The following is a 23137-nucleotide window of genomic DNA, read 5'->3' as shown; positions in this document are numbered from 1 at the left end:
TAAAAACTATTGGGTGGTGTAGGAACTGTGGTGATCCTTTTGGCCGATTTTCTGATCACCATCATCACCACCATCAACAACAGCTGCATAAAGTCCTTCACTGCTTCATCAAAAGTGTAGGGGTCCAGAGACAGGCTATTCAGTCCAGATATTTAAGGCAAGTGAGATCAGTTGCTCATCCCTAAAGTAACACTGTGTGTGCAATAAACCTCAACAACCCTCAGCTTTAAAACCTTATGGTCCACATCACAAAATATAACTAGCTGAACCCCTTCACTACAAAGACAATTTTTTCCTTTTAATCACACTACAGCCCAATCTAATAGGCTCTAGAACCGAAGAAGCTAACTAAGGGAACATATCTAACTCCTGCTGTCTGGGCTGTCTGTCTCCTGTAGGCTGAACATGACTGCCTTCTAAGGCTGATCAAAATCTACTGGGTACTGTAGTGAGGAACCGTGGCATATCTTCTGAATAAATTTTCTACCACCACCAGCAACACTATATCATCATCATTATTAACATTAACAAGTACTTTTCTGCTCCATCAGAGGAATACCACTCCTATGACTTATGCCTTTATGGGTTACATCAAAAACTATGACTGATAATTTTCAAAATACTGTACTACTCACATGATTGTCCCATCTTCTGAAGCTGAGTAAAAGCTGTTGGGTAATGTAGGAACTGTTGCGATTCTTTTGACTCTCTTTTCATGACAGGTGCATATGTGGGTAACATCCTCTGTCTCCACCTCACGCACCTCTATCCTCCCATCACCTGCTCCTGATATAACAAACCTGTCTCCCGTCTGTGGCTGAAACTGGAAAACACCATAAAAATTAGTACTATCTGGTTGCAGTAGCACTGTTACACCAAACTCAATGGAACATGGATGCGGCAGACTTCATGCTGAAGTTGCCCTCCTCCTGCAGTCCCCTATCCTCTTTTCAGGGGATTGGGAAAGAGTTGAGGGACATTTGTACTGTACAGATGGGCAGTGGAACAGTTGATTATATCACTGCCACCACGAAAAGATGGCCTACTCCAGAAGTACCCCAAAAATTACTCTCCTGGTACTGTATATATAACATTTATATAGTCATCACATTGCCCAGTTATATCAAGATCCCTTAAAACCTTCCTATCCCCCTAAAAGAGGATGGTGCATTACAGGAGTCAGACAATTTCGGCCTGCAGTCCAGTGGGTTCACATCCATACGAGTATACACCTGATGACGGAATAGCATCATCATCACCATAACTATTTCCTACTAATAAATGAATGGAGTGGATAAAATCCAGAAATCAGAACAGCAGAGCAATATGTACAAGAGCTATGACCAGATTGCCCAGTGAAATTCCACACAGGCTGTCCATTTTTATTCATCATTCAAGCTTTCAGAAACTTCTGCTTCACCTATATAACAAGCTATTTGCACACTTTTCTTCTTTTAGATGCACTTCAGAAATGCCTAATGGAAAGAGATATTCTATCAACTGTCGAGTGAAAATGAGTAAATTCTGTCACGTGTACTTACTCCTATTTCTATCCTGAATAAATTCTTTTGTTTCCTCAGCTTCCATACTCCACAGTCTCATACTTTAACTTACTATATCTAGTCATCTTTTTTCTGGCATTTTTTTGGCTCCCACTATGAAACCCACTGAAACTCATCTCTCCACTACCCTACTGTTATCTGTTCTTTTACAACTTTACTCCAGTGCATTTTTTATAGTCAGGCAAAGATCCACAACTCCATTCAGCTCAGCTGATAGACAAGTGTAGTCAGACTGGAGGGTTGACTTGACTAATAATCAAGCAGACCCATCCTAACTTGTAACTAGCATTCATCAAAATTCCTGTACCCATGGCTTAGTATTCAAATTGCAAAAGTGACCCATTACCATCAAGCAAAACAAACCAACTATGCAAAAAAAAAAAAAAAAATCCAATTTACTGTGCTGCCTCATGAGTAGAGGGGGTACAAACAAGAAAATAGTTAACATATATATCCATTCCATAGTGTATCCATCCATAATCCAATCCTGAGTTGCCCCATGAGGAGTATAGGAGCCCAGGGCTAGGCAAGTTGGTCCTGACATTTAAGTTGAGATTGACCAGCCTCACTCATCCATGAGTGGCATAACATGAGCTATAAACCCCAACCCCTCTCACCTTAAATGTTAGGACCAACTTGCCTAGCCCCGGGCTCCTAAGCTCCTCATGGGGCAAAACAGAATTAGATGATGGATGGATGGATGGATTTTTATTATATTTTGTTTTGCATGACTTTGGGTAAACATTTAAGAGCTCATTCCCTAAGTCCTAGCAGTCCTCCTATGCACCATACACCTCCGTATGTCATCACTTCAGCACTAACTGCCACTGCCTATACTGATTACATGCTAGGGCTGTAGCATTTAGGACTGGTGTTTTGGTATTAGCAGAGGTGTTCTTACAACATGTTGGCAGGTTTGAAGGCAGATCACTGAAGTCTCCAGTAAGAAATTCAAAATTCTTTAAACTGTTCACTGTTTCAACCATGATTCGAACCCATGCCCACTAGGACAGTAGACCACCCCTCTACTGACTCAGCTACTGCCTCCCCCTGGGCGGTACTACAGTGGCTACCTTAAGAGTGAACTGTGGATACAAGCTGGGTAACAAGCCACACAATCATTACTCTGGCACAGCACATTCAGTCACAAGTATACATAACATCAAAGTTCATGGACTTACACACTGTTACAAATCTTCTTACTCATCTCACGCATCCTTTTTCCCATCAGCTTCATGCAACTACTCTGAAGTAATTATCTAGTTTTGATGAGGGCTTAGTTTCTAGTCCACAGAAAACATCAGCTGTACCACTGTCAACATCAAAATCAAGATTCCATAAGAGGAAGCATGGCATTATTTGATTAAATGATTGAATGAATACTCAAATTCCTCTCAGCTGAACAGATTCTCCATGTGGCAGCTTGAGGAAAATAACAATGTGGCCACAGAAAGAATAAGGATTAACTAAAATGCCAGTAATTGACAAACCTGTAATTATGATACAGGTACTTACCTTTACAGAAAATATATTACCCCTATGACCAGTTGGCATTATCTTGATACGTGATTGCCTATATACATCCCAAAGTATGACATCATAATCATCTGAACCAGAAAGCAACAATCTGAAAAATAAAAGTAGCCATTAACACTCTTAGGCTGATATGACTCATCATCAGTTATGTACTGAATGGGACAGAATACAATGCAAGTTGTCCTTGACCATGAAAGGGTTAATGGTCACAGTATTATGGTTCTCAGATGTCAATGACTTCCAGTACTCTCAGTCGAACAAAAGCATCTGGTTTTGACTGGAACTGAACACTGTATCTGAGTCATTCCCACCTTGAGAGACCTAATGATGACTATCAACACTTACACTCTTATACTCACTTGCAGCACTGTAAAATAATGTGGTAGCTATCACCAAGAATAAAATACTAGAGCTTTCCTGACCAGGAAAGAGTTAACGGTGAGGGTATTTGCATTCTCATGTTCCTATGACTGACCATCAGCAGGATAAATCATCTGTCATTAGTTGGAATCGATTTTTTATCAGAGTTGTTCCAGTCATGAAACTTAACTGTGAACGTACACCCATTACGAGGATTAATTGTGACAACATTAACATGCACATCCCCCTGGCCTTTGGTTCCTTCTTGCATTAAAAAAAAAAAAAAATTCTCAGACCTCTCTGGCTCACTCTCAGTAGAACAATATCATCTGGAGTTTGGTGGAACTGCTAGCACTGTCCTGACCATGAATAGGTTAATAGGAGTTGCTGCATTTTTTGACACTATTGTAATTTTGAATGTATGGTGCTATACCAGGTTTAATCCCTTCAGCCTATGTACATCATCCAGTACGTTATGCTTGTTGGTACCACACAACTTTATTCAGCAAAGAAGATCCACCCTCACAGTGAAGGGTTAATGAAGGGCATAGTATATCTAACCCCTCCAGTTCCTAGTCTCTCCAAATATTGAATCATTTGTAAACATTACAGATAAAATATATAAGATCTCATCCCCCTCAAATGGTTACACGACTGATTGCATCAACTATAGACACATGCTTGTCTGTTTTCTGCTGTTCTGCCACCTATGCACAACACTGCCACTCATATATATATATATATATATATATATATATATATATATACAGTAGACCTCTTTGGTCCAGACCCCTTTAATCCAGACTTCTGTTAATTCGGACAAAATTTAAAAATAATAAGCTCCAAAAATATCTATCTATCTATCTATTGCCAGACGCCTCAATCCCGTTTGGGGTGGCCACATCGCCTCCAAGTCGCCCTGTCCCCAGCCATTTCACTGCCCTGCTCCCAACTTACACCCCCCTCTCTCATATACCTCTCCACCCCATCCCTCCATCTCATCCTCAGCCTCCCCCTCCCTCTTCCCCCCTCCACCTCACTCACATACACTCTCTTCGTCAGTCTTTCACCCTCCATCCTCTCCACATGGCCAAACCACCTCAGTGTGTTCCTCATAAAGCTTCCTATCACATCCACATCAACACCACAACGCTCCTTTATATCCTCATTCGTCAGCCTGTCTCTCTATGTGACTCCACAGGCTCCTCTTAAATAACTCATTTCCACTGCTCTCACTCTTGACTTGTGTCATTTTCAGTATCGGCGCAGAAAGCGATCATCATTCGTTTTGTCTCGGATCACGCTAGGTCTCAACATGGGCGCCTGTTTAAACACACGCTAGCATTCGTTCCATCAACTAGTTCACCAACCACTAATATTTTTATGCTGTATTTCAAAAGTTAATCCTCCTTATCATGCCCCTTAATGCAAGTGTAGCTTCTGCAATGAATAAAGGTGTTAAAAGCAGGAGTTTGCTTACACAAAAATGGGTCAGAATATTCTGCAGTGTTTAGTGATTACTGTAGGTTATTTTTTGTACTTAAATATGCTTTACTTGTACATCAAACATTAGCTTCTTGCCCATATGGGCATTATCAATATGCCAAAGATGACAATGTATTTTTTGCCTACGTAAGTTTTATTTTTATTCCAAGTACTGTATTACAGTTAACTAATTCATTCATTCATTCATTCATTGCCAGACGCCATGTATCCCAGAAGGGGTGGCCAATGGCTTAGAGTTAATTGTTTTACAGGGAGGGGCACTAATCCTCCACCAACCCCACTTGACATGTAGGGAGAACGAGCCAACAGCATCTGGTGTTCCCAGGCGGTCACCCATCCAAGTACTAACCAGACCCAACGTTGCTTAACTTCGCTGATCGCACGGGAAGCGGCGTACTCAACGTGGTATTTATTTTTTTGCCTGCACGGGCCTTAGTCACTTACTACAATTTAAAATGTAGGCTAGTTTCTTGTCATGGCCTTACCTGTAAATTATGCAATACAAAACTATCGTACATGATTAGTTTGGTTATTTTAGTATCCTTTCATCTTTTGCAGTTATGTAGGGTTGACATATGCCACATATGTTAATAATTAACAAACATACCATATGTAGATAGTTTTTGGTATGAACTGGAGATTACCCTGATGGTCCGGACAATCTGCTAATTCGGACAACCCTTCCCCCCATATAGTCCGAATGAGAGAGGTTCTACTATACTGTATATATATACATCCATCCATGAGGATGAGATGGAGGGATGGGGTGGAGAGGTATATGAGAGAGGGGGGTGTGAGTTGGGAGCAGGGCAGTGAAATGGCGGAGGACAGGGTGACGTGGAGGCGATTTGTTTGTGGCCACCCCAAACGAGATCAGAGGCGTCTGGCAATAGATAGATATATCCATCATCCAATCCTATGCCACCCCATGAGAAGCGTTGAAGCCCAGGGCTAGACAAGTTGGTCCTGACATTTAAGATGAGAGTGACAATATAATATATATATATATACAGTAATCACTCTAATATCCGGACGCCCAATAACCGAACATCCCCACTACCCGGACCTAATCGTCCTGGGATCCAACATTCCCAGAATGGTCCAAAAAAAAAAAAAAAAAAAAAAACGATTTTTTCCAGTCCGTAATTTGAAATTACCGCGCGCGCCGCGGGAGAGCATTGTTTTGGTGCGTCATTCCTCCAACGTCCGATAGAGCGCCACTGCATCCTCCCCACTTCCTGCCTGTCTCTCACCGCGAGTGAACGTACGCTCTTCGTAATGGCTGCCCACGCGATCGCTTTTGTGGTGGTGCCCTACCTGCTGCAGGGCCTCCTGCTACTCTCGGGCCTCCTCTTAGTGTGTGTGATGATGGCCCCGCCACCTGAGAAAAGGAGGAGAGTGGTGTTGACTCTGGAAAAGAAGAGGGAGATATTGGAGAAAGTTGATGCGGGTTGGTCTTCTTCCCGCATTCTCCGCGAGTACAACCTGGCCCGGTCGACTTTGTTTGATATCAAACGTTCCTGAGACAGACTCATGCACTACACGGCTGACTTCTCGTCAAAAAGCAAACGCAACGTGGAAAGGAAGGTTATGTTTACCCCCAAGTTTGCAGAAATCGACCGATCCACGTTGATTTGGTATCGACAGCAACGTGCAGCTGGTGTGATGGTACGTGGAACGGAGCTGAAGGCTGCTGCTGAGAAGTTCGCAAGGCTTCACGACGCCCTAGACTTCAAGGCATCCGAGGGTTGGCTCTTCGCTTTCAAGTTGCAACATGGCCTTACTAACCGTAAAGGACATGGCGAAGCATTGGACGCTAACGAGGATGGAGTTGACGAGTTTCGGCACAAGGTGAAAGGCTTGATCGACAGGGAGGGCCTAACTCTCGGTCAAGTCTACAATGCTGACAAAACTGGCCTATTCTATCGCTCGCTGCCAAAGAACACTCTAGCCGAGGAGACGAAGAAGCGTGTACCTGGCCGCAAGCTTTCCAAGGAACGGATATCTGCTTTGTGTTGTGCCAGTGCTAACGGCATGCACGGGCTTAAGCCCGTTGTTGTTGGCCGTGCAAAGCAGCCTCGGTGCCTTCGTGGGGTGATGGATGTCCTTCCTGTCGTCTGGTACTATCTTTGAAAGCATGGTTCACAGCTGTGATTTTCAAAGACTGGTTTCACCGTCACTTCGTCAAGGAGGTCATCCATTACCAGACGAAGACACTGGGAATCCCTCGCAACCAGATAAAGGCTCTCCTTCTGCTCGACAATGCACCTGCCCACCCGTGCGACAAGGACTTGGTTGCTGAGAATGGCCGTATTAGGTGCATGTTTCTGCCACCTAATATGACTGCTCTCATTCAACCCATGGACCAAGAAGTGATCGTGGCAACAAAGTGCCTATACCGTCGGAAGTTCCTGGACGAGGTGATGGTTGTTCTCGAGGACGAGGACGAGCGCAGGGAAGGACAGAACACACGAGGCAAGCGGACTTTGGAAAACCTTCGCCGCTACAACATCAAGTCTGCGCTGTACAACTGGGCTAGTGCATGGAAGGAAGTCCCTGTGAAAACTCTCGAAAATGGTTGGTCTCGTCTGCTTCTCGGAACGGATGTGGAGTACGATTTTCTGGGGTTTGACGTGGATGACTTCCATGCACGGCTACGTACGCACGGCGACGATGTTGATGTGGACGATGTTCGTGAGTGGTTGAATGACGACGAGGGCGATCCTGGGTATCAGACGTTGTCTGATATAGAGATCGCGTCTTCGGTTGCTGGTGTCAGTACCGAACTTGAAGATTCCAACGACGAAGGCGACGATGATGTGGACTCCTCTCAGCAGGACACTACTCCAGCCATCCCCAAGCTGAGCGCACTCCGGGAACATCTAGAGTTCGTCCTACACTACCTGGAACACACGGACTGCGACAGGGAGATAGGGTCCTTGGGACTCGTGGAGGAAGTGCGTGCTTTCAGGCAGCGCATCATCAATCGTCAGAATTGTCGTTCCTTGCGTCAGTCAACGATTGACAGTTTTTTCAGGCCCGTGACCCCTGCTGTGCCCAGCCCTGGCTCCAATTCGTTGCCTCCCCAAGACAGGCCCTCATGCTCCGAACCACAGCCCAGCACATCAGCCATGGTGGAGTCACCGCTTGACGTGAGTTTGCAGCTTTCTTCAGAGTCCTCTGCAGTGGGTACGCCATCACCATGACCCAGCGATGCACCCCTAGGTCGCCTGCCAGTGATACTCTCGGACTCTGACAGTGAACAAACAGCAAGAACTTCTCCACTAGACCACACGGGAATTTTGAGTGTTGTGCAGTGAAAAAAAAAGGTGTGTTGTGTTAAGGTTTTCAAGTTGAGAGAAAAGACTCAATAGAAAAGAAATTTAACGTAAATAGACTTCTTTGTTTTGGCTTTGGAAAATTTAAAAAAAATTGGGAAAAGTTAAAGTGCAACACTAAGTTACAATGGAGCATTTATTTGGACAAAAGTGAACACTGTGAAGAGAACGGACTTCTGTGTGTTATTGACTAAGTTCAGTGCAAGACTTCAGGAAGAGTGTACTGCAAGTGCTTCAGGAAATCGTTCTTACTGTCAGAGTCCGAGAGGAGGCGGTTATTCATCGAGGTGGCCAGGGACTTGCTGTAAGTAGCCAGAATGTTTCATACTGTACTTTTTTCCATACTAAACTTATCAGAATGTTTCATACTGTACTTTTTTCCATATTATACTTACCTCATTTCACTCTTTAATGTCCTTTATTGGTGTGAATAGGGTGTTAGTAGCTATGCATGTGCAGTAGGAATGTGTTTTCCTGAGTTAGGCTAGGTTAGGGTCCATAAGTACCAGAATGTTAATTAATGTATGAACATACTTCTAAACCCTCATTTTATGTTTCTTTTGCATATATTTCAGTCATTTATGTGCCTTATTGGTGTGATTTGGGTCTTAAATAGGTGCTATGAATGTCCAGAGGGAGTTGTATAGGTGTTTCTCTGAGTTAGGGTCCATAAGTACAAGTCCATAAGCTGGGGCCCAATATCCGGACAAAACCAATAACCGGACCTACCAATGGCTCTATTACGTCGGATATTGGAGTGATTACTGTATATATATATATATTTGTGGTAGGTGGGGGCACTCACCATCCACTCACTCGATGTAGTGCTGCTCTCGGGTGTCTGCCCTTTCCTCTTCATCCTTCTTTCCTTCCATTCTCTTCTGTCTTTCTTTCCTTCATTTTTTCCTTGTCCTTCTGCCTACAGGTGACTGTACACTCCCTCTTCTGTCTTTCTTTCCTTCATTCTTTCCACTTCCTTCAGTCTGTGGGTGACTCCACACTGAGTGACACGCCAAATGGTTTCCTGTGCACCAGGAAACCATTTACTACGCTGGGTGGCAACCATATAACCAAATTTTGGCGCCTGGTGGTTTAGTGGGTAATTATTGCGCTCCAATCGGATTGAGATGGTGAAGGTTTATATCCAAGGGATGGTTGGGGTTGATTGCTCATGTAATGCCACTCAAGGATGAGTGAGGCTGGTCACTCTCATCTTAAATGTCGGGATCAACTGCCTAGCCCCGGGCTCCTATGCTCCTCATGGGGCAATGTAGGATTGGATGAATGATGGATGGATATACTGTATATATATATATATATATATATATATATATATATATATATATATATACGTATATATATATATATATGGAAGTAATGCGAGTATAAGTGGCTGGGGAATGGCTGGGAGAAGGAGGGAGGTGAGAAGACAGGAAGAAATCAGTAGGATAGAAGTTGTGGAAGCAATGAAGAAAGTTAAATCGGGGAAAGCCCCAGGAATTGATGGAGTGTGTGGTGAAATGCTGAAGCAGGGGGGAGAGATAGTAGTAGAATGGATGTGGAAGATGTGCAGATTGGCCTGGGAGGAAGGTAGAGTCCTGGAGGATTGGAAGTCAGGTATAATTATTCCCTTGTACAAAGGAAAAGGGGAAAAAGAAGAGTGTGGTAATCATAGGGGCATTTGTCTTCTTAGTATAATAGGAAAAGTGTATGGTAGGATACTTATAGACAGAGTTAGAGAAAGAACAGAGAAATTAGTTGGAGAAGAACAGGGAGGCTTTAGGAAGGGAAGAGGCTGTGTAGATCAGATATTCATTCTTAGATCTTTAGTGGAAAAGTTTCTAGAGAAGGGAAAGAAGTTGTATGTAGCTTTCATGGATTTGGAGAAAGCATATGACAGGGTGGATAGACAAGGATTGTGGAAAGTGTTAAGAATATATGGAGTAGATGGGAAGTTATTGAATGCTGTGAAGAGTATGTACGATGGTGAGAAGGCTGCAGTGCGTGTGGATGGTGAACTAAGTGAATTTTTCTCTTTGAAAGTTGGTTTGAAACAGGGATGTGTCATGTCTCCATGGTTGTTCAATCTGTACATGGATGGGGTAATAAAAGAGGTACAAGGTAGGGTAGTGGATGTTGGAGTGGCCCTGGTGAGAGAGGATAGTGTTTGGAAACTCGCTGTACTGTTGTTTGCAGATGATACTGTGTTGTTGAGTGAAGACGAAGGGGAGCTGGAAGGCTTGGTGGATGAGTTTGAGAGTGTGTGTAAAAACGGAACCTAAAGGTGAATGAAGGGAAGAGTAAAGTGATGGTCTTTGAAAGAGGTGAAGTTAGTGAATGTACAGCGAGGTTGGATGGTGAGGAATTGGAAAATGTGAGTACGTTTAAGTATTTGGGTAGTGTGATGAGTAAGGATGGAGGTTTGGAGGGTGAAGTGCTTGAAAGGGTACAGCAGGGAAGAAAGGTTGCTGGTTCCTTGAAAGCAGTGATAAGAAACAGGGAAGTGAGCATGGAAGTGAAAAAGTTACTACATGACAGTATTGTGATACCAACTCTAACGTACGGAAGTGAAGCTTGGACATTGTTGGAAGGACACAAGTCAAGAGTGAGAGCAGTGGAAATGAGTTATTTAAGAGGAGCCTGTGGAGTCACGTGGAGAGACAGGCTGACGAATGAGGATATAAAGGAGCGTTGTGGTGTGGATGTGGATGTGATGGGAAGCGTTATGAGGAACACACTGAGGTGGTTTGGCCATGTGGAGAGGATGGAGGGTGAAAGACTGACGAAAAGAGTGTATGTGAGTGAGGTGGAGGGGGGAAGAGGGAGGGGGAGGCCGAGGATGAGATGGAGGGATGGGGTGGAGAGGTATATGAGAGAGGGGGGTGTGAGTTGGGAGCAGGGCAGGGAAATGGTGGGGGACAGGGCGACTTGGAGGCGATTTGTTTGTGGCCACCCCAAACGGGATTTAGGCGTCTGGCAATAGATAGATAGATAGATATATATATATATATATATATATATATATATGAGCCTCTGTGGTACAGTGGTAGAGTGTGCGTTTCGTACACGGGTGGGCCAGGGTTCACGCCCCGCCAGGGTAATAAACTTTGGGAGTGTTCACCCAGCCACGTACTATATTGGCGGACACAAGGGGTGCTGTGATTGAACCAGTGTCGCTTACTGTAAAGTATGCTTGCACCCAGTCGGCTTGCGCGGGCCAATTACACTTGGTTCACAGACTACACACATATCCAAAGCCACTCCAACATTACAACTACACTTACAAGCACTTCTCACCCTACATACAATCTCTACCAGACAGCCTAAGCCACTTGGTAGAGATACATTGGCTGTATCGTCCCGACTTCGGTCGGGATAGGCCGGTCCTGCAGTGGATACTCAAACGGATGATGATGATGATATATATATGGTTCTAGGACAACTGCTCCCTGGTCAATTGCCCCATGGACAATTGCCCCCCAGACGACTGCCTCCGCAAATTATCACTCGAGTCACTGTACAAATGGTCGCAAGTGTCTAACCTAACCTAATCTTTAGCGGGAAGCAATAGTCCGGGGAGAAGTTGTCCGAGGGGGCGGTTGTCCTACAGGGGCAATTGTCCGGGGACAACTTGTCCAGGGGGCAGTTGTCCTGATACCAGTCAGATTCCCTCCCCCTCACTTTCAAACTACAGCATTTTGTTAAGGTTATAAGAGCCACATAGCATCGATGGGTTAGTGAAGGCAAGGTCAATCTCCTCCAGTTTGAAAAATCTCTCTAATCTGGATCACTATGTCTAAACACAGCAAGAATAAAGAATATATTATATGACTGAAGAAATAAAGGGTAACTGCATAAATAATACAAAAACAAATAATATTTGCCACTTACCTGCCATCTGTATTAAATTCAATACAGTTAACACAGCCTCTGTGCCCCTCCAACTCTTTGATGATCCCCAGTCGATTTATCAGTGAGAGGGTCATGTGGGTCTGCCATTTAAAGCTTCGCCAATTTACTTGCTGCAAGATTGAAGGAAATATTTTATAATCTTTTGGCTCATAATTTCACTCTTACATATTTTCTTCTATTATCATCATCATCATCATTCGGACTCCCCCCCTCCCACCCAAGGGCAGGGTGAGGAGCAGCAGTGTCCAGACAGCACAAACTTGCCCAATCCAATAGGCCATGCTTCCATTCACTCATCATTCAAGCCCTCGGAATCCTGGCACTACCGGATATGCCAAAAACATTCGCCACATTCTGTAGCTTCACACAAACGTATCCAATTGAGTCAATCTGGACGCTGCCATGCTCACAAGGGGTGCCAAAATCCCTGATTCCCTGATCATGCACTTCTCCTCAAAACATTCATTCAGCCAGCTCGATCTTTTGTCAGTTCCCTAGCCTCACCGACTTCCAAACCTCTCTTCCTCAAACACTCCCATCATATCTCGCCACCTTCTCCTTGGCTTACCTCGCCTCCTCCCTCCTTCAAATTCACTCAGGTATACCTTTTTCACCACTCTATTATTATCCATTCTTTCTACATGACCATACCATCTCAGGACACTCTCTTCCATTCTGGTGTCCACCGACTTCCTCTCCACACCTTTCACGAATCACATTATTTTGTATCCTATCCACCCTCTGTACTCCACATAGGCTACATTCCTCAGCAGTCCCATCTCCACTGCTCTTATTCTTGACTTTTCATTTTCATGCCATACCATAGTCTCACACCCATATGTTAAAGCTGGCACTAACACTCCCTCATGTAAGCCTTGTGCAGCTGCAATGCTCAAGCCTCTGTTTCTTATCAAGGCCTTCATTGCACCAGCTACTTTTCTTCCTTGTGCCAACTTACTTTCAACTTCTTTTGCACATTTTCCTCTCTTTTCTATCACTGTACCCAAGTACAGTATCTGAACTCTCTCACCGATTTTAGTCTCTCTCCATTCACTGTGACATCACACTGGGAGTCACCTTCTCTCTCAATAACCATCACTTTACTCTTCTCTACACTTACTCTCAAGGCATAACACTCACAGACATCAGCAAAACTCTGCACTAGCCCACCAAGTTCTTGTCCGGTACTTGCAAGCAGTACTGAATCATCAGCATACAATAAATTTGAGATATTCCATCTATCATCATTCATTACCAATGCCATCCCACTATTTTTGTTCTAAAAAACAGCAAATGAGTATATTTAGCACTGGAAAACCCCACCCTTTCAACAGCTTAAAAACAAGTTTTTCTGGTTCCACCAGGATGTCGTCTTCTCTCTATTAAGGCATGTGAAGGCACCAGAAAGGATATGATCTTCAGACCATGGTCTTAAATTACTCTTGAGAATGTGAGGGACTCTCCCTGAATAAGGTAACAAACAGAATACTGAGAATGTACTATTTATCTCTATATATATCTATCTATCTATCTATCTATATATATATATATGTCTATATCTATATCTATATACATATATATGTATATATATCTATATACAGTATATATATCCATCCATCCATCATCCAATCCTACATTGCCCCATGAGGAGCGCAGGAGCCCGAGGCTAGGCAGTTGGTCTTGACACATAAGATAAGAGTGACCAGCCAAACTCATCCCTGAGTGGCATTACATAAGCAATCAACCCCAACCACCCCTTGGATGTAATCCTTCACCGGCTCAATCCGACTGTAGTGCAATAATTACCCACTAAACCACCAAGTGCCAAAATTTGGCTATATGGTTACCACCCAGCATAGTAAATGGTTTCCTGGTGTACAGGAAACCATTTGGCTTGTCACTCAGTGTAGAGTCACCTACAGGCAGAAGGAAAAGGAAAGAATGAAGGAAAGAAAGACAGAAGAGGGAGTGTAAAGTTACCCGTAGATAGAAGGATAAGGAAAGAATGAAGGAGAGAAAGACAGAAGCGGATGGAAGGAAAGAAGGATGGAAGAGAGGAAAGGGCAGACACAAGAGAGCAGCACTACATCGAGTGAGTGGATGGTGAGCGCCCCCATCTATATATACACTCAATCCTCGTAAATCGCGTGTTTGTAAATCACGGATTCATAAATCATGGCTGTCAGACTCCTGGCACCCTCAAATCGCTGTTAAGTCACAAAAATCGCGGACCTAGGCACCCAAGTGGGCCTTTTCCGAGGAGAATCGTAAACCGCGGCATTCAAATTAAAAATCACGACCCAACAACCAATCACCACCCGTCCATGGTGGCATATGTGCATACTAATGCCGCCAAGTTGTTGTTCTTCCCGCCAGTCCTCACACTACAGACCATCACCATGGAGTACAAGAGCTACCTGCCTTTTTTGTGTACCTTCCCCCTCGCCTCCTACCTTCCATGGCCCCTCCCGAACCCCCGATGAAGTGCTCTAAGCAGTATGGCATCAAGAAGCAGCCGCCGTTATCATACAGTCAACGTTTGGAGCTCATTTGTCGTGTCGAGAAAGGAGAGAAGTTTTCAAAGCTGGCGAAAGAGTTTGGGAAGAACAAGTGCTGAGAGGCTCTAAGTTCTTCCCAATGCCACCCCACTCCATTCACTTAAATAATATCGTCACAGGATTAAGGTGAGATCCCATAACATTGCTTATTTCTATTAAATACATGCACTGAATATTCCTAAATTTGTATGTTTGTGTTTGATGGTGCCTAGATAGGTGTAGGTAGGGTGCTGTGGGGGGTGGTTGGCCAAAGTCCAGACCCAAATTCATTTTTCACATAAGAGTTATTATTTATAAACCACGGAATTTGTAAATCGCACCAGTGGTTCAGACCCAAATTGCCACGATTTACGAGGATTGAGTGTACAGTATAGTGTATATATATATATATATATATATATACAGGAATTGATGGAGGTAGGAAAATAAAAGTGGAATCAGTTGGAGAAGAACCGCGAGGCTTTAGGAAGGGAAGAGGTTGTGTAGATCAGATATTCATTCTTAGATCTTTAGTGGAAAAGCTTCTAGAGAAGGGAAAGAAGTTGTAAGCAGCTTTCATGGATTTAGAGAAAGCATATGACAGGGTGGATAGACAAGGATTATGGAAAGTATTAAGAATATATGGAGTAGATGGGAAGTTGTTGAATGCTGTGAAGAGTATGCATGAGGTGCTAAGGCTGCAGTGAGTGTGGATGGTGAACGGAGTGAATTTTTCTCTCTGAAGGTTGGGTTGAAACAGGGATGTGTCATGTCTCCATGGTTGTTCAATCTGTAAATGGATGGGGTAATAAAAGAGGTACAAGGTAGGGCAGTGGATGTTGGAGTGGCCCTAGTGAGAGAGGGTAGTGTTTGGAAACTCCCTGTACTGTTGTTTGCAGATGATACTGTGTTGTTGAGTGAAGACGAAGGGGAGCTGCAAGGCGTAGTGGATGAGTTTGGAGTGTGTGTAAGAAACGGAATCTAAAGATGAATATAGGAAAGAGTAAAGTGATGGTCTTTATGAGAGGTGAGGTCCGTGAATGTACAGTGAGGCTAGATGATGAGGAAATGGAAAATGTGAGTACTGTATGTTTAAGTACTTGGGTAGTGTGATGAGTAAGGATGGAAGTTTGGAGGGTGAAGTGCTTGAAAGGGTACAACAAGGAAGAAAGGTTGCTGGTTCCTTGAAAGCAGTGATAAGAAACAGGGAAGTGAGCATAGAAGTGAAAAAGTTACTACATGACAGTATTGTGATACCAACTCTAACGTATGGAAGTGAAGCTTGGACGTTGTTGGAAGGACACAAGTCAAGAGTGAGAGCAGTGGAAATGAGTTATTTAAGAGGGGCATGTGGAGTCACATGGAGAGACAGGCTGACAAATGAGGATATAAAGGAGCATTGTGGTGTGTATGTGGATGTAACAGGAAGAGTTAGGAGGAAAACACTGAGGTGTTTTGGCCATGTGGAGAGGATGGAGGGTGAGAGACTGACAAGGAGAGTGTATGTGAGTGAGGTGGAGGGGGGGAGAGGGAGGGGGAGGCTGAGGATGAGATGGAGGGATGGAGTGGAGAGGTATATGAGAGAGGGGGGTGTGAGTTGGGAGCAGGGCAGTGAAATGACGGGGGACAGGGCGATGTGAAGGCAATTTGTTTGTAGCCACCCCATACGGGACTGAGGGATCTGGCAATAGATAGATAGAAAGATAGATATACAGTATTTCCTCGTATTTCGAGGCATTTTACTTCAACGCCTCATTTTTCCCGCTAGGAAAAAGTTTTCGGCTTGTTTCACACTTCGCTAGTTTCACCACACTTCGACACTCCCAGCAGGCAGCCGACGCTCAGCAGATGACGTGTATCGATGCTCAGTCTAGGCACTGTCCATATTTCTATGCAACAGTTTTCTATGCTCTTCACACAGCAGGTCCAGCGGGGCAGTAGACACATGTGAGTTTGTTATTGTTTATGATTGTAACATATGATCTTCAGCTGTGTCGTGCTACTATTTCTCAACGAAGAATCATTACAAAATTCTCATAACACTATTTACTGTATTTTTGTTTTGATGGACAAATACATGAAATGGATGTAAAATAAAGCTTACCAATATTTAAGGAAAGAAAGAATAATAACCATTCCAATACAGAGATGGTAGACTCAGCCCACCAATTTTTGATTCTGTTTGACAATATTACAGCCTCTCTTCCTTATGGCAGTGAGCAAAATAATGTTGTTATAATTTCTCCCTTCCTTTAAGTGACAAAGAGGGCACATAAAATGACTGGGGTTTAGTTGACCGACTTTGATGTAGAAAATTAAATAATCTAGTGAAAAGTGACAGTTTTTCCTTGGTTAGTGACATCGGGAACTAGCCCATCCATCCTCAACACACCTTCACTTGCCACTCAAGCCAGTCTTCATTTTATTTCTGGTAAGGATTCTTGGTGTTGCAGCTCTTTATAACAGTTTCAATGTCGTTTCAGGTACATGTTTATTGTGTTCTGCTGTTTTAGCACTAGTAATTATTCTTCACTTAATTCTAGGTAGGGCCTATTTGGTGTTACAGTACTTTCTGATAGGGCAGGTACTTGTCCCACTAGAACGCTTCTCTGTTTTTCCCATTGATTCTTAACTTCACACTTCAACGTTGGATGTTTCGCGAGGTTTTGGCGGAACATCCAACCAGTGAAAAATGAGGAAATACTGTATATATAAAATTCAAAAGGAAGATCTCTACTGACTACCAGAACGCAATAATATGAGTACACAAGGTCCAGAAATGAAACATATCTTCTCCCTCAATGACAGTCATGTGAAGTGTAGTGTCCAAATTAAAAATATTGGCTATAAACAAAGATGCAGCTGTGAGTATGAAATATCTCTGGAAAAAAAAAAATTGATACAATTATGGGTTCTCCAGAAGTAAGAGTGAAGCTTCTTTTTAAGTTTTCTATCCAAAGCACAACCTTTGACTGTGTCTTTTACCAAGTTAGACAAACTTCTACCAAATGATATAAATTATGTAGATGCTGACAGAAACTGATACAGCTCCAGGATACTTTGGTTTGCAGGGGAAAAAAAAAAAAAACAGGGGGGGTTATATAATTATGGTTCTAACAAGTACCATATAGGTAATATTAACTAATGAGAAGCTAGTACATTTATAGATTTTTCTGATCACATACTACGAGTCAATGGTATTAGTTACCAGACTGATGTTCTTTTAGCTATCATATCAACAGCAAAATACATAAAAATTGTTTAATAAAATTCCATTTCTATCCATAAATATAATTTGCCAGAATTCAACAATTTACAATATGTACCATACCAACTGCTTGCATTTTTTTTTCAGAACACATCCCTGACTTAATATCTGTTTGATATTAGCTACAGCACTTACAAAAATTACCATATTGTACAGAACTATAATGTATCTGTACAAAGATCTTGAATATAAACATTTCTGTGTGATAATAGCTATTACTTTATGTGTGTGTGTGTGTGTGTGTGTGTGTAATTCACCGGGTTGGTCAGGATCACTTGATGGTCGAGATCGTCAGCTTTTACCCTCCCGGAAGGGAGCTGAGAGCTCATAGAGTCCAATCTAAGGGCAAGGCTGTGACCTTCACACATGCACATACCCATCCCCTTGCTCAAGGGGGACAGTAACCACCTACTACGTCAATGAAACATTTTGCAACCTGAGCGAGGCGCGAACTCCCGTCTACCAGACGGCAAGCGAGAACATTACCACTGAGCCAGCGAGCGGTGTGTGTGTGTGTGTGTGTGTGTGTGTGTGTGTGTGTGTGTGTGTGTGTGTGTGTGTGTGTGTGTGTGTGTGTGTTTAGAGATCACTGATCATGCTAGCCCATGTAGGTCTTTTCATTAGATGGCAGCTCTTCAAATGTTGCAATCCTGAACCACTTCCCTACTCGGTACTCTATTCCACAGCTCTTTCACGCAAGACCTCATCCTATGTTTTCCTTGGTCTGTCTCTGGACAATCTCTCCTCCACACTAAATATGTGTAAGTCTTCTCAACAATCCCCCTCCCTCCTCCTCTCAACATTCCAAACCAACTTAACCTGTCACTTCATATGCTGTCAAAATAAGCACAAACAAACTTTGTAATCTCTCACCTCCAGTTCACGGCTTCTTTGCAACTGCAAGAAATTCTTCTTCACTGAAGGTTTCCTAAAAAGCACAGGATGGACTGGATTGTGGACTGGCGTGGCAGAACACTTGTTGTCAGTGAGGCTGGTGCATCCCTCCCCAACTGTGCACCCCTCCATGTTTTCTGAAACATAATTACATGAAACTACAGTAGCCTAAGTTAATCATGGAATGTGCCAGTGACATCTAAACCATCCATCCATCCATTATCCAATCTTACATTGCCCCATGAGGAGTGTAGGAGCCCAGGGCTAGGCAAGTTGGTCCTGACATTTAAGCTGAGAGTGACCAGCCTCACTTATCCCTGAGTGGCATTATGTGAGCAACAACCCCCAACCACTCCTTGGATCTAAACCTTCACAGGCTCAATCCAATTGGTGTACCGGTACCCCAAAGCAGCACTACATTGGGTAAGTGGATGATGAGTGCCTCCATCTACCACTAGTAAACAAGTGTTAAAATGGATTTTGATACATATTCCCGCATAGGCTAGTTAACCTAACTCCTGTAATCAGAAATACAAGTGCTAAAATGGACTATGATAAAATTCCTGCACAGCTAACCTAATTTCAGTAGCAAGAAATTAGTTGGATGGACTATTCTGAATAAACTACTAACCTGTACTGGTCCTTTATGTACCATATAAACCAGTATCACTATAGCCATCCTTTTAGGTCATATCAATCATATTCAAAACCAGTCTGAATATACAAGCTAACTGTTGTGATCCCAGGTTCATCTGAAACATGAACACAGTGAACCACAGGCGAACCGGTCACTCTGAACTGAGGAAGTTGTGGACAAAATCAAGGAAAGCTCCCATTCACAGATGTTGAAAAGTTTATGATAAATATTTAGATGCATCTGTGTTTAGTTCACTTAAGACATATAAACAGGATAACTGGAATATTTTTAAATATGATAGGAGATAAAATACACCACTGAATACCAGTATACCAGTACAGTATTTCTTAAGTCTATACAGCTAGCTACAGTACCTGAAGAGATCAAAAGTGTATATTTTCATCACAATATCACATTTTCTTTATAAGATGATGGCAGTGATAAAACTTCATAGCTAGTAATGATGATACTTCTCATCTACTTCCAGTAGGTATTGATAATATCACAATTACTCAGTACTGTACCTGTATATCAGGAATCAGGGCTTGGGACTGTGTATGCTTTTTAAAAAAATGTCATTGCCTGTAATAAAATTCTCTTTTATGCTCTACGAGATGCTGAACTAGAAAGAAAATGGGCTTTCAACTGCATGTTACACAGTTCGAAAACTTGCATGTACTCTAACCTTCAGACATACTGACAGTTAACTTAATCGGTACCAAAGTTGATACCAAAGTTCCTGGGACTAGCTATCTAATGCTGCTTTCATGGTTTGGCTAAATTTTGTTACACCTGAATTGCACATGACTGATAAGGTTCTATAAGTCTGTCTATATATTTATCTATAGCCAGACACCATAATTCCCTGTGGAGTGGCTGTTTGACTTTTAGGTGTTTTACAGGGTGGGGCACTAACCCTCCACCAACCCACTTGCTGACACGAAGGGAACATATATGGATTGGTTACCGTATAGGCTATGATTACCAGTAGATGTAAATAGTTCCCTGGCTTACAAGAAACCATTAGGCTTGTCACTCAATGTATTTTGTTCCATATCTGACCCCCTGAAGGGCTGGGAGTCTTCCAACAAAAGCCTGCAAATTGAAAAATTATGTAAAAAATTTACAGTTATTAATTGTGGAAAAACTGAAATAATCAATATGAATATGGAAAATGCGCAGGAATGTGTAATTGGAGGTATGGTTGTAAAGCAAGTTGATAGGTTTAAATATTTAGGTACTTATTTAGCCAAGGATGGTTCTTTGAACTTTGAATTCGAGGAAAGGTTAAAGAAGGCTAATCAGGCAATGGGAATGCTTAAAAATATTTGGAATAATAACAATTTCTCTGTGCATACAAAAATCAAACTTTATAAGGTAATGGTTAGGAGTATCTTAATTTATGGACACGAGTCTTGGTACAGCACAGTGACTATGGAAAATAAATTCTTGGTGTTTGAAAATAAAGCACTTAGAAGAATATTAGGAGTTAAGTGGTGGGAAAGGATACCAAATAGTAGAATTAGAGAAATAACGGGAGTGCAGCCGATCGATGAATATGTTAGATTCTCACGATGGAAGTGGCTAGGACATGCGTATAGGAGACAGGGAATAGTACGAGGTACACCAGGGTGGGTGGCACTTGGTAGGAGAGGTAGAGGAAGGCCAAAAGAGACGTGGGTGAGGACAATGAGACGGGAAGCTGGAGATGAGTGTTGGGGAGATCTTGAGGAGTTAGCACAAGATAGGATGTGGTGGTGTGAGTTCATCGAGGCCCTATGCATCCCCGAGGGTGCCACAGGAAATGATTGATTGATTGATTGATCTATCTATGGATGCCAAAGTCCTGTAAAGGGTGGCGATTCAACTGAGTTAGTTGTCTTATAGGGAGGGGCATTAACCCTCAGCCAACCCACACGCTGACACATAGGGAACACGTACCGTATCATAAAAAGACAACATGGGTGAAACAAAGGAAAAAAATTTCTTCCAAATGTTGCAATACCGGTATGAATACTTCAAAAACCAATGAAATCCAGTTGTGACTTCTGCTAAATATAACCCATGGTACAATGCACTGATTCCTGTTTACTCACCCAGGGCTCATGTTTGGTGAGCCACAGCTCGCAAATGCGAGTATTTTTTCCCTTCAGTGAACAAATTTTACATGCAAGTCACCTTTTGGCGAGGAGAAAATACATCCACTTTGGCGAGGAGTAAACTAAAAAATAAATCTCACTTAAATGAACAAAACACGTTGTGATCGATTATTAAATCTTTCCTTGTCGCCAATGTGAATGTTTAAAACCTCATTATATAATTCTAATCATCACAATGTGTAAATAAAAATATTTATTGCTCGTAAAATATTTCGGCTCGTAGTCAGTTTGGCTACTAAAAATTTATTTGGCTCGTAAATCCGAAACCTTAGGAGCCAAATGGCTCGCAACTATCGGCAGTTAGCAAGTCCCCTGTCACCTGGTTTACTCACCTGGTTGGCTACCCTTTTTTGCACTGGTTCGTTAGGCAATGAGAGGAGCCACATACAGAAGAACAAGGGTAGCACAAATCTGCAGGTATAACAGTCTCTTTATTTTTATTTATTTTTTTTTTATATAAACGGAGAAAAAGGCAATCTAATACCAGTATCATCAATAGGAAAGACTGAGTTATGTACCTTAAGCAGAGTAAAACAATACAGTACTAACAAGGTGTATTAATGGGAAATTCTGTTAATACTGCAGTGAATAGTGAAATTTCAAAGCAGGGTATATAGAGGGGAAAGGTGGATTAATGGTCAGTGGTCAATGGGGGCCGAGAGCAAAAAGAAAAGGTTAAGTACCGTATGAGTCTTGTCAGGAAACTGATAAAGAAGAGGGCCTAGAAAAGAATGTAAGGCTGACTTAAATGAACAAATTGAACTCAGAGCAACAATATCATCAGGTAAAGAGTTCCACAGACTGACACACCTAATCGAGAAGAACCTCCTCCTAGCCTCTAAAGCAATGGTTCTTAACCTATGGATCGCGACCCAAATTTGGGTCGCCAAGCCATTTGGAGTGGGTCGCCAAGAGACAAATATATTACTGGTATTATTAATGTTGTATACTATTACTTTTTAACATATTACCGTACTTGTCGATACTTCACACTTTACTTTCTCTCTCTCTCTCTCTCTCTCTCTCCCCTACAGTAGGCGAATGCATTTGGCTTAAAAAAAGATTATTACCATGCACACAACTAGGAGTAGCATACCGGTAGTGTACATTTTATACAGTATTTTAAAAATTAACCGTTTTCAATTCAGAGTAATGATGTCCAGCTCATGGCTTACGTATGGTACCGAGGTCCAGAAGACATGGAAGAGGAATTTCTGCTCTATTGGCCATTACACACAACCACAACCAGAGAAGATATTTTCAGTACTGTGGACTCATTCTCAAGGAAGAAGGGCTTCAGTGGAATCAGTGTTTTATGTCTGTTGTGACTGTGCACCAGCAATGCTGAGAGTACGTCATAGCTTCATTGCTTGAGTTAAAGAAGAAAATCCATTCGTGCTGATTGTTCACTGTCTCCTTCACCATAAG

At 42.6% G+C, this 23137-nt stretch overlaps 1 protein-coding gene and 1 pseudogene across 1 annotated transcript in view; both read right to left on the bottom strand.

Moving 5' to 3' along the window:
* The window catches only part of LOC145395180 (WD and tetratricopeptide repeats protein 1-like), a 66522-nt gene that overhangs the window by 39770 nt on the left and 3615 nt on the right, over positions 1-23137 (bottom strand). The window contains exons 2-5 of the mRNA XM_080268870.1: positions 18893-19050; positions 12194-12324; positions 3078-3189; positions 636-823 (exon numbers count right to left, since the gene is read on the bottom strand). Coding sequence (XP_080124996.1) covers positions 636-823; positions 3078-3189; positions 12194-12324; positions 18893-19050 — 589 coding nt within the window. The remainder of the gene's footprint in view (positions 1-635; positions 824-3077; positions 3190-12193; positions 12325-18892; positions 19051-23137) is intronic.
* Positions 5265-5381, bottom strand: LOC145395379 (5S ribosomal RNA; annotated as a pseudogene).

This window comes from Coenobita brevimanus, chromosome 30 (assembly GCF_032717465.1).
Source record: "Coenobita brevimanus isolate Jiangsu-jjx chromosome 30, ASM3271746v2, whole genome shotgun sequence".
Lineage (NCBI taxonomy): Eukaryota > Metazoa > Arthropoda > Malacostraca > Decapoda > Coenobitidae > Coenobita > Coenobita brevimanus.
The sequence above is the reverse complement of the archived record's forward strand: the minus strand, read 5'-3'. Positions and strand labels throughout refer to the sequence as shown.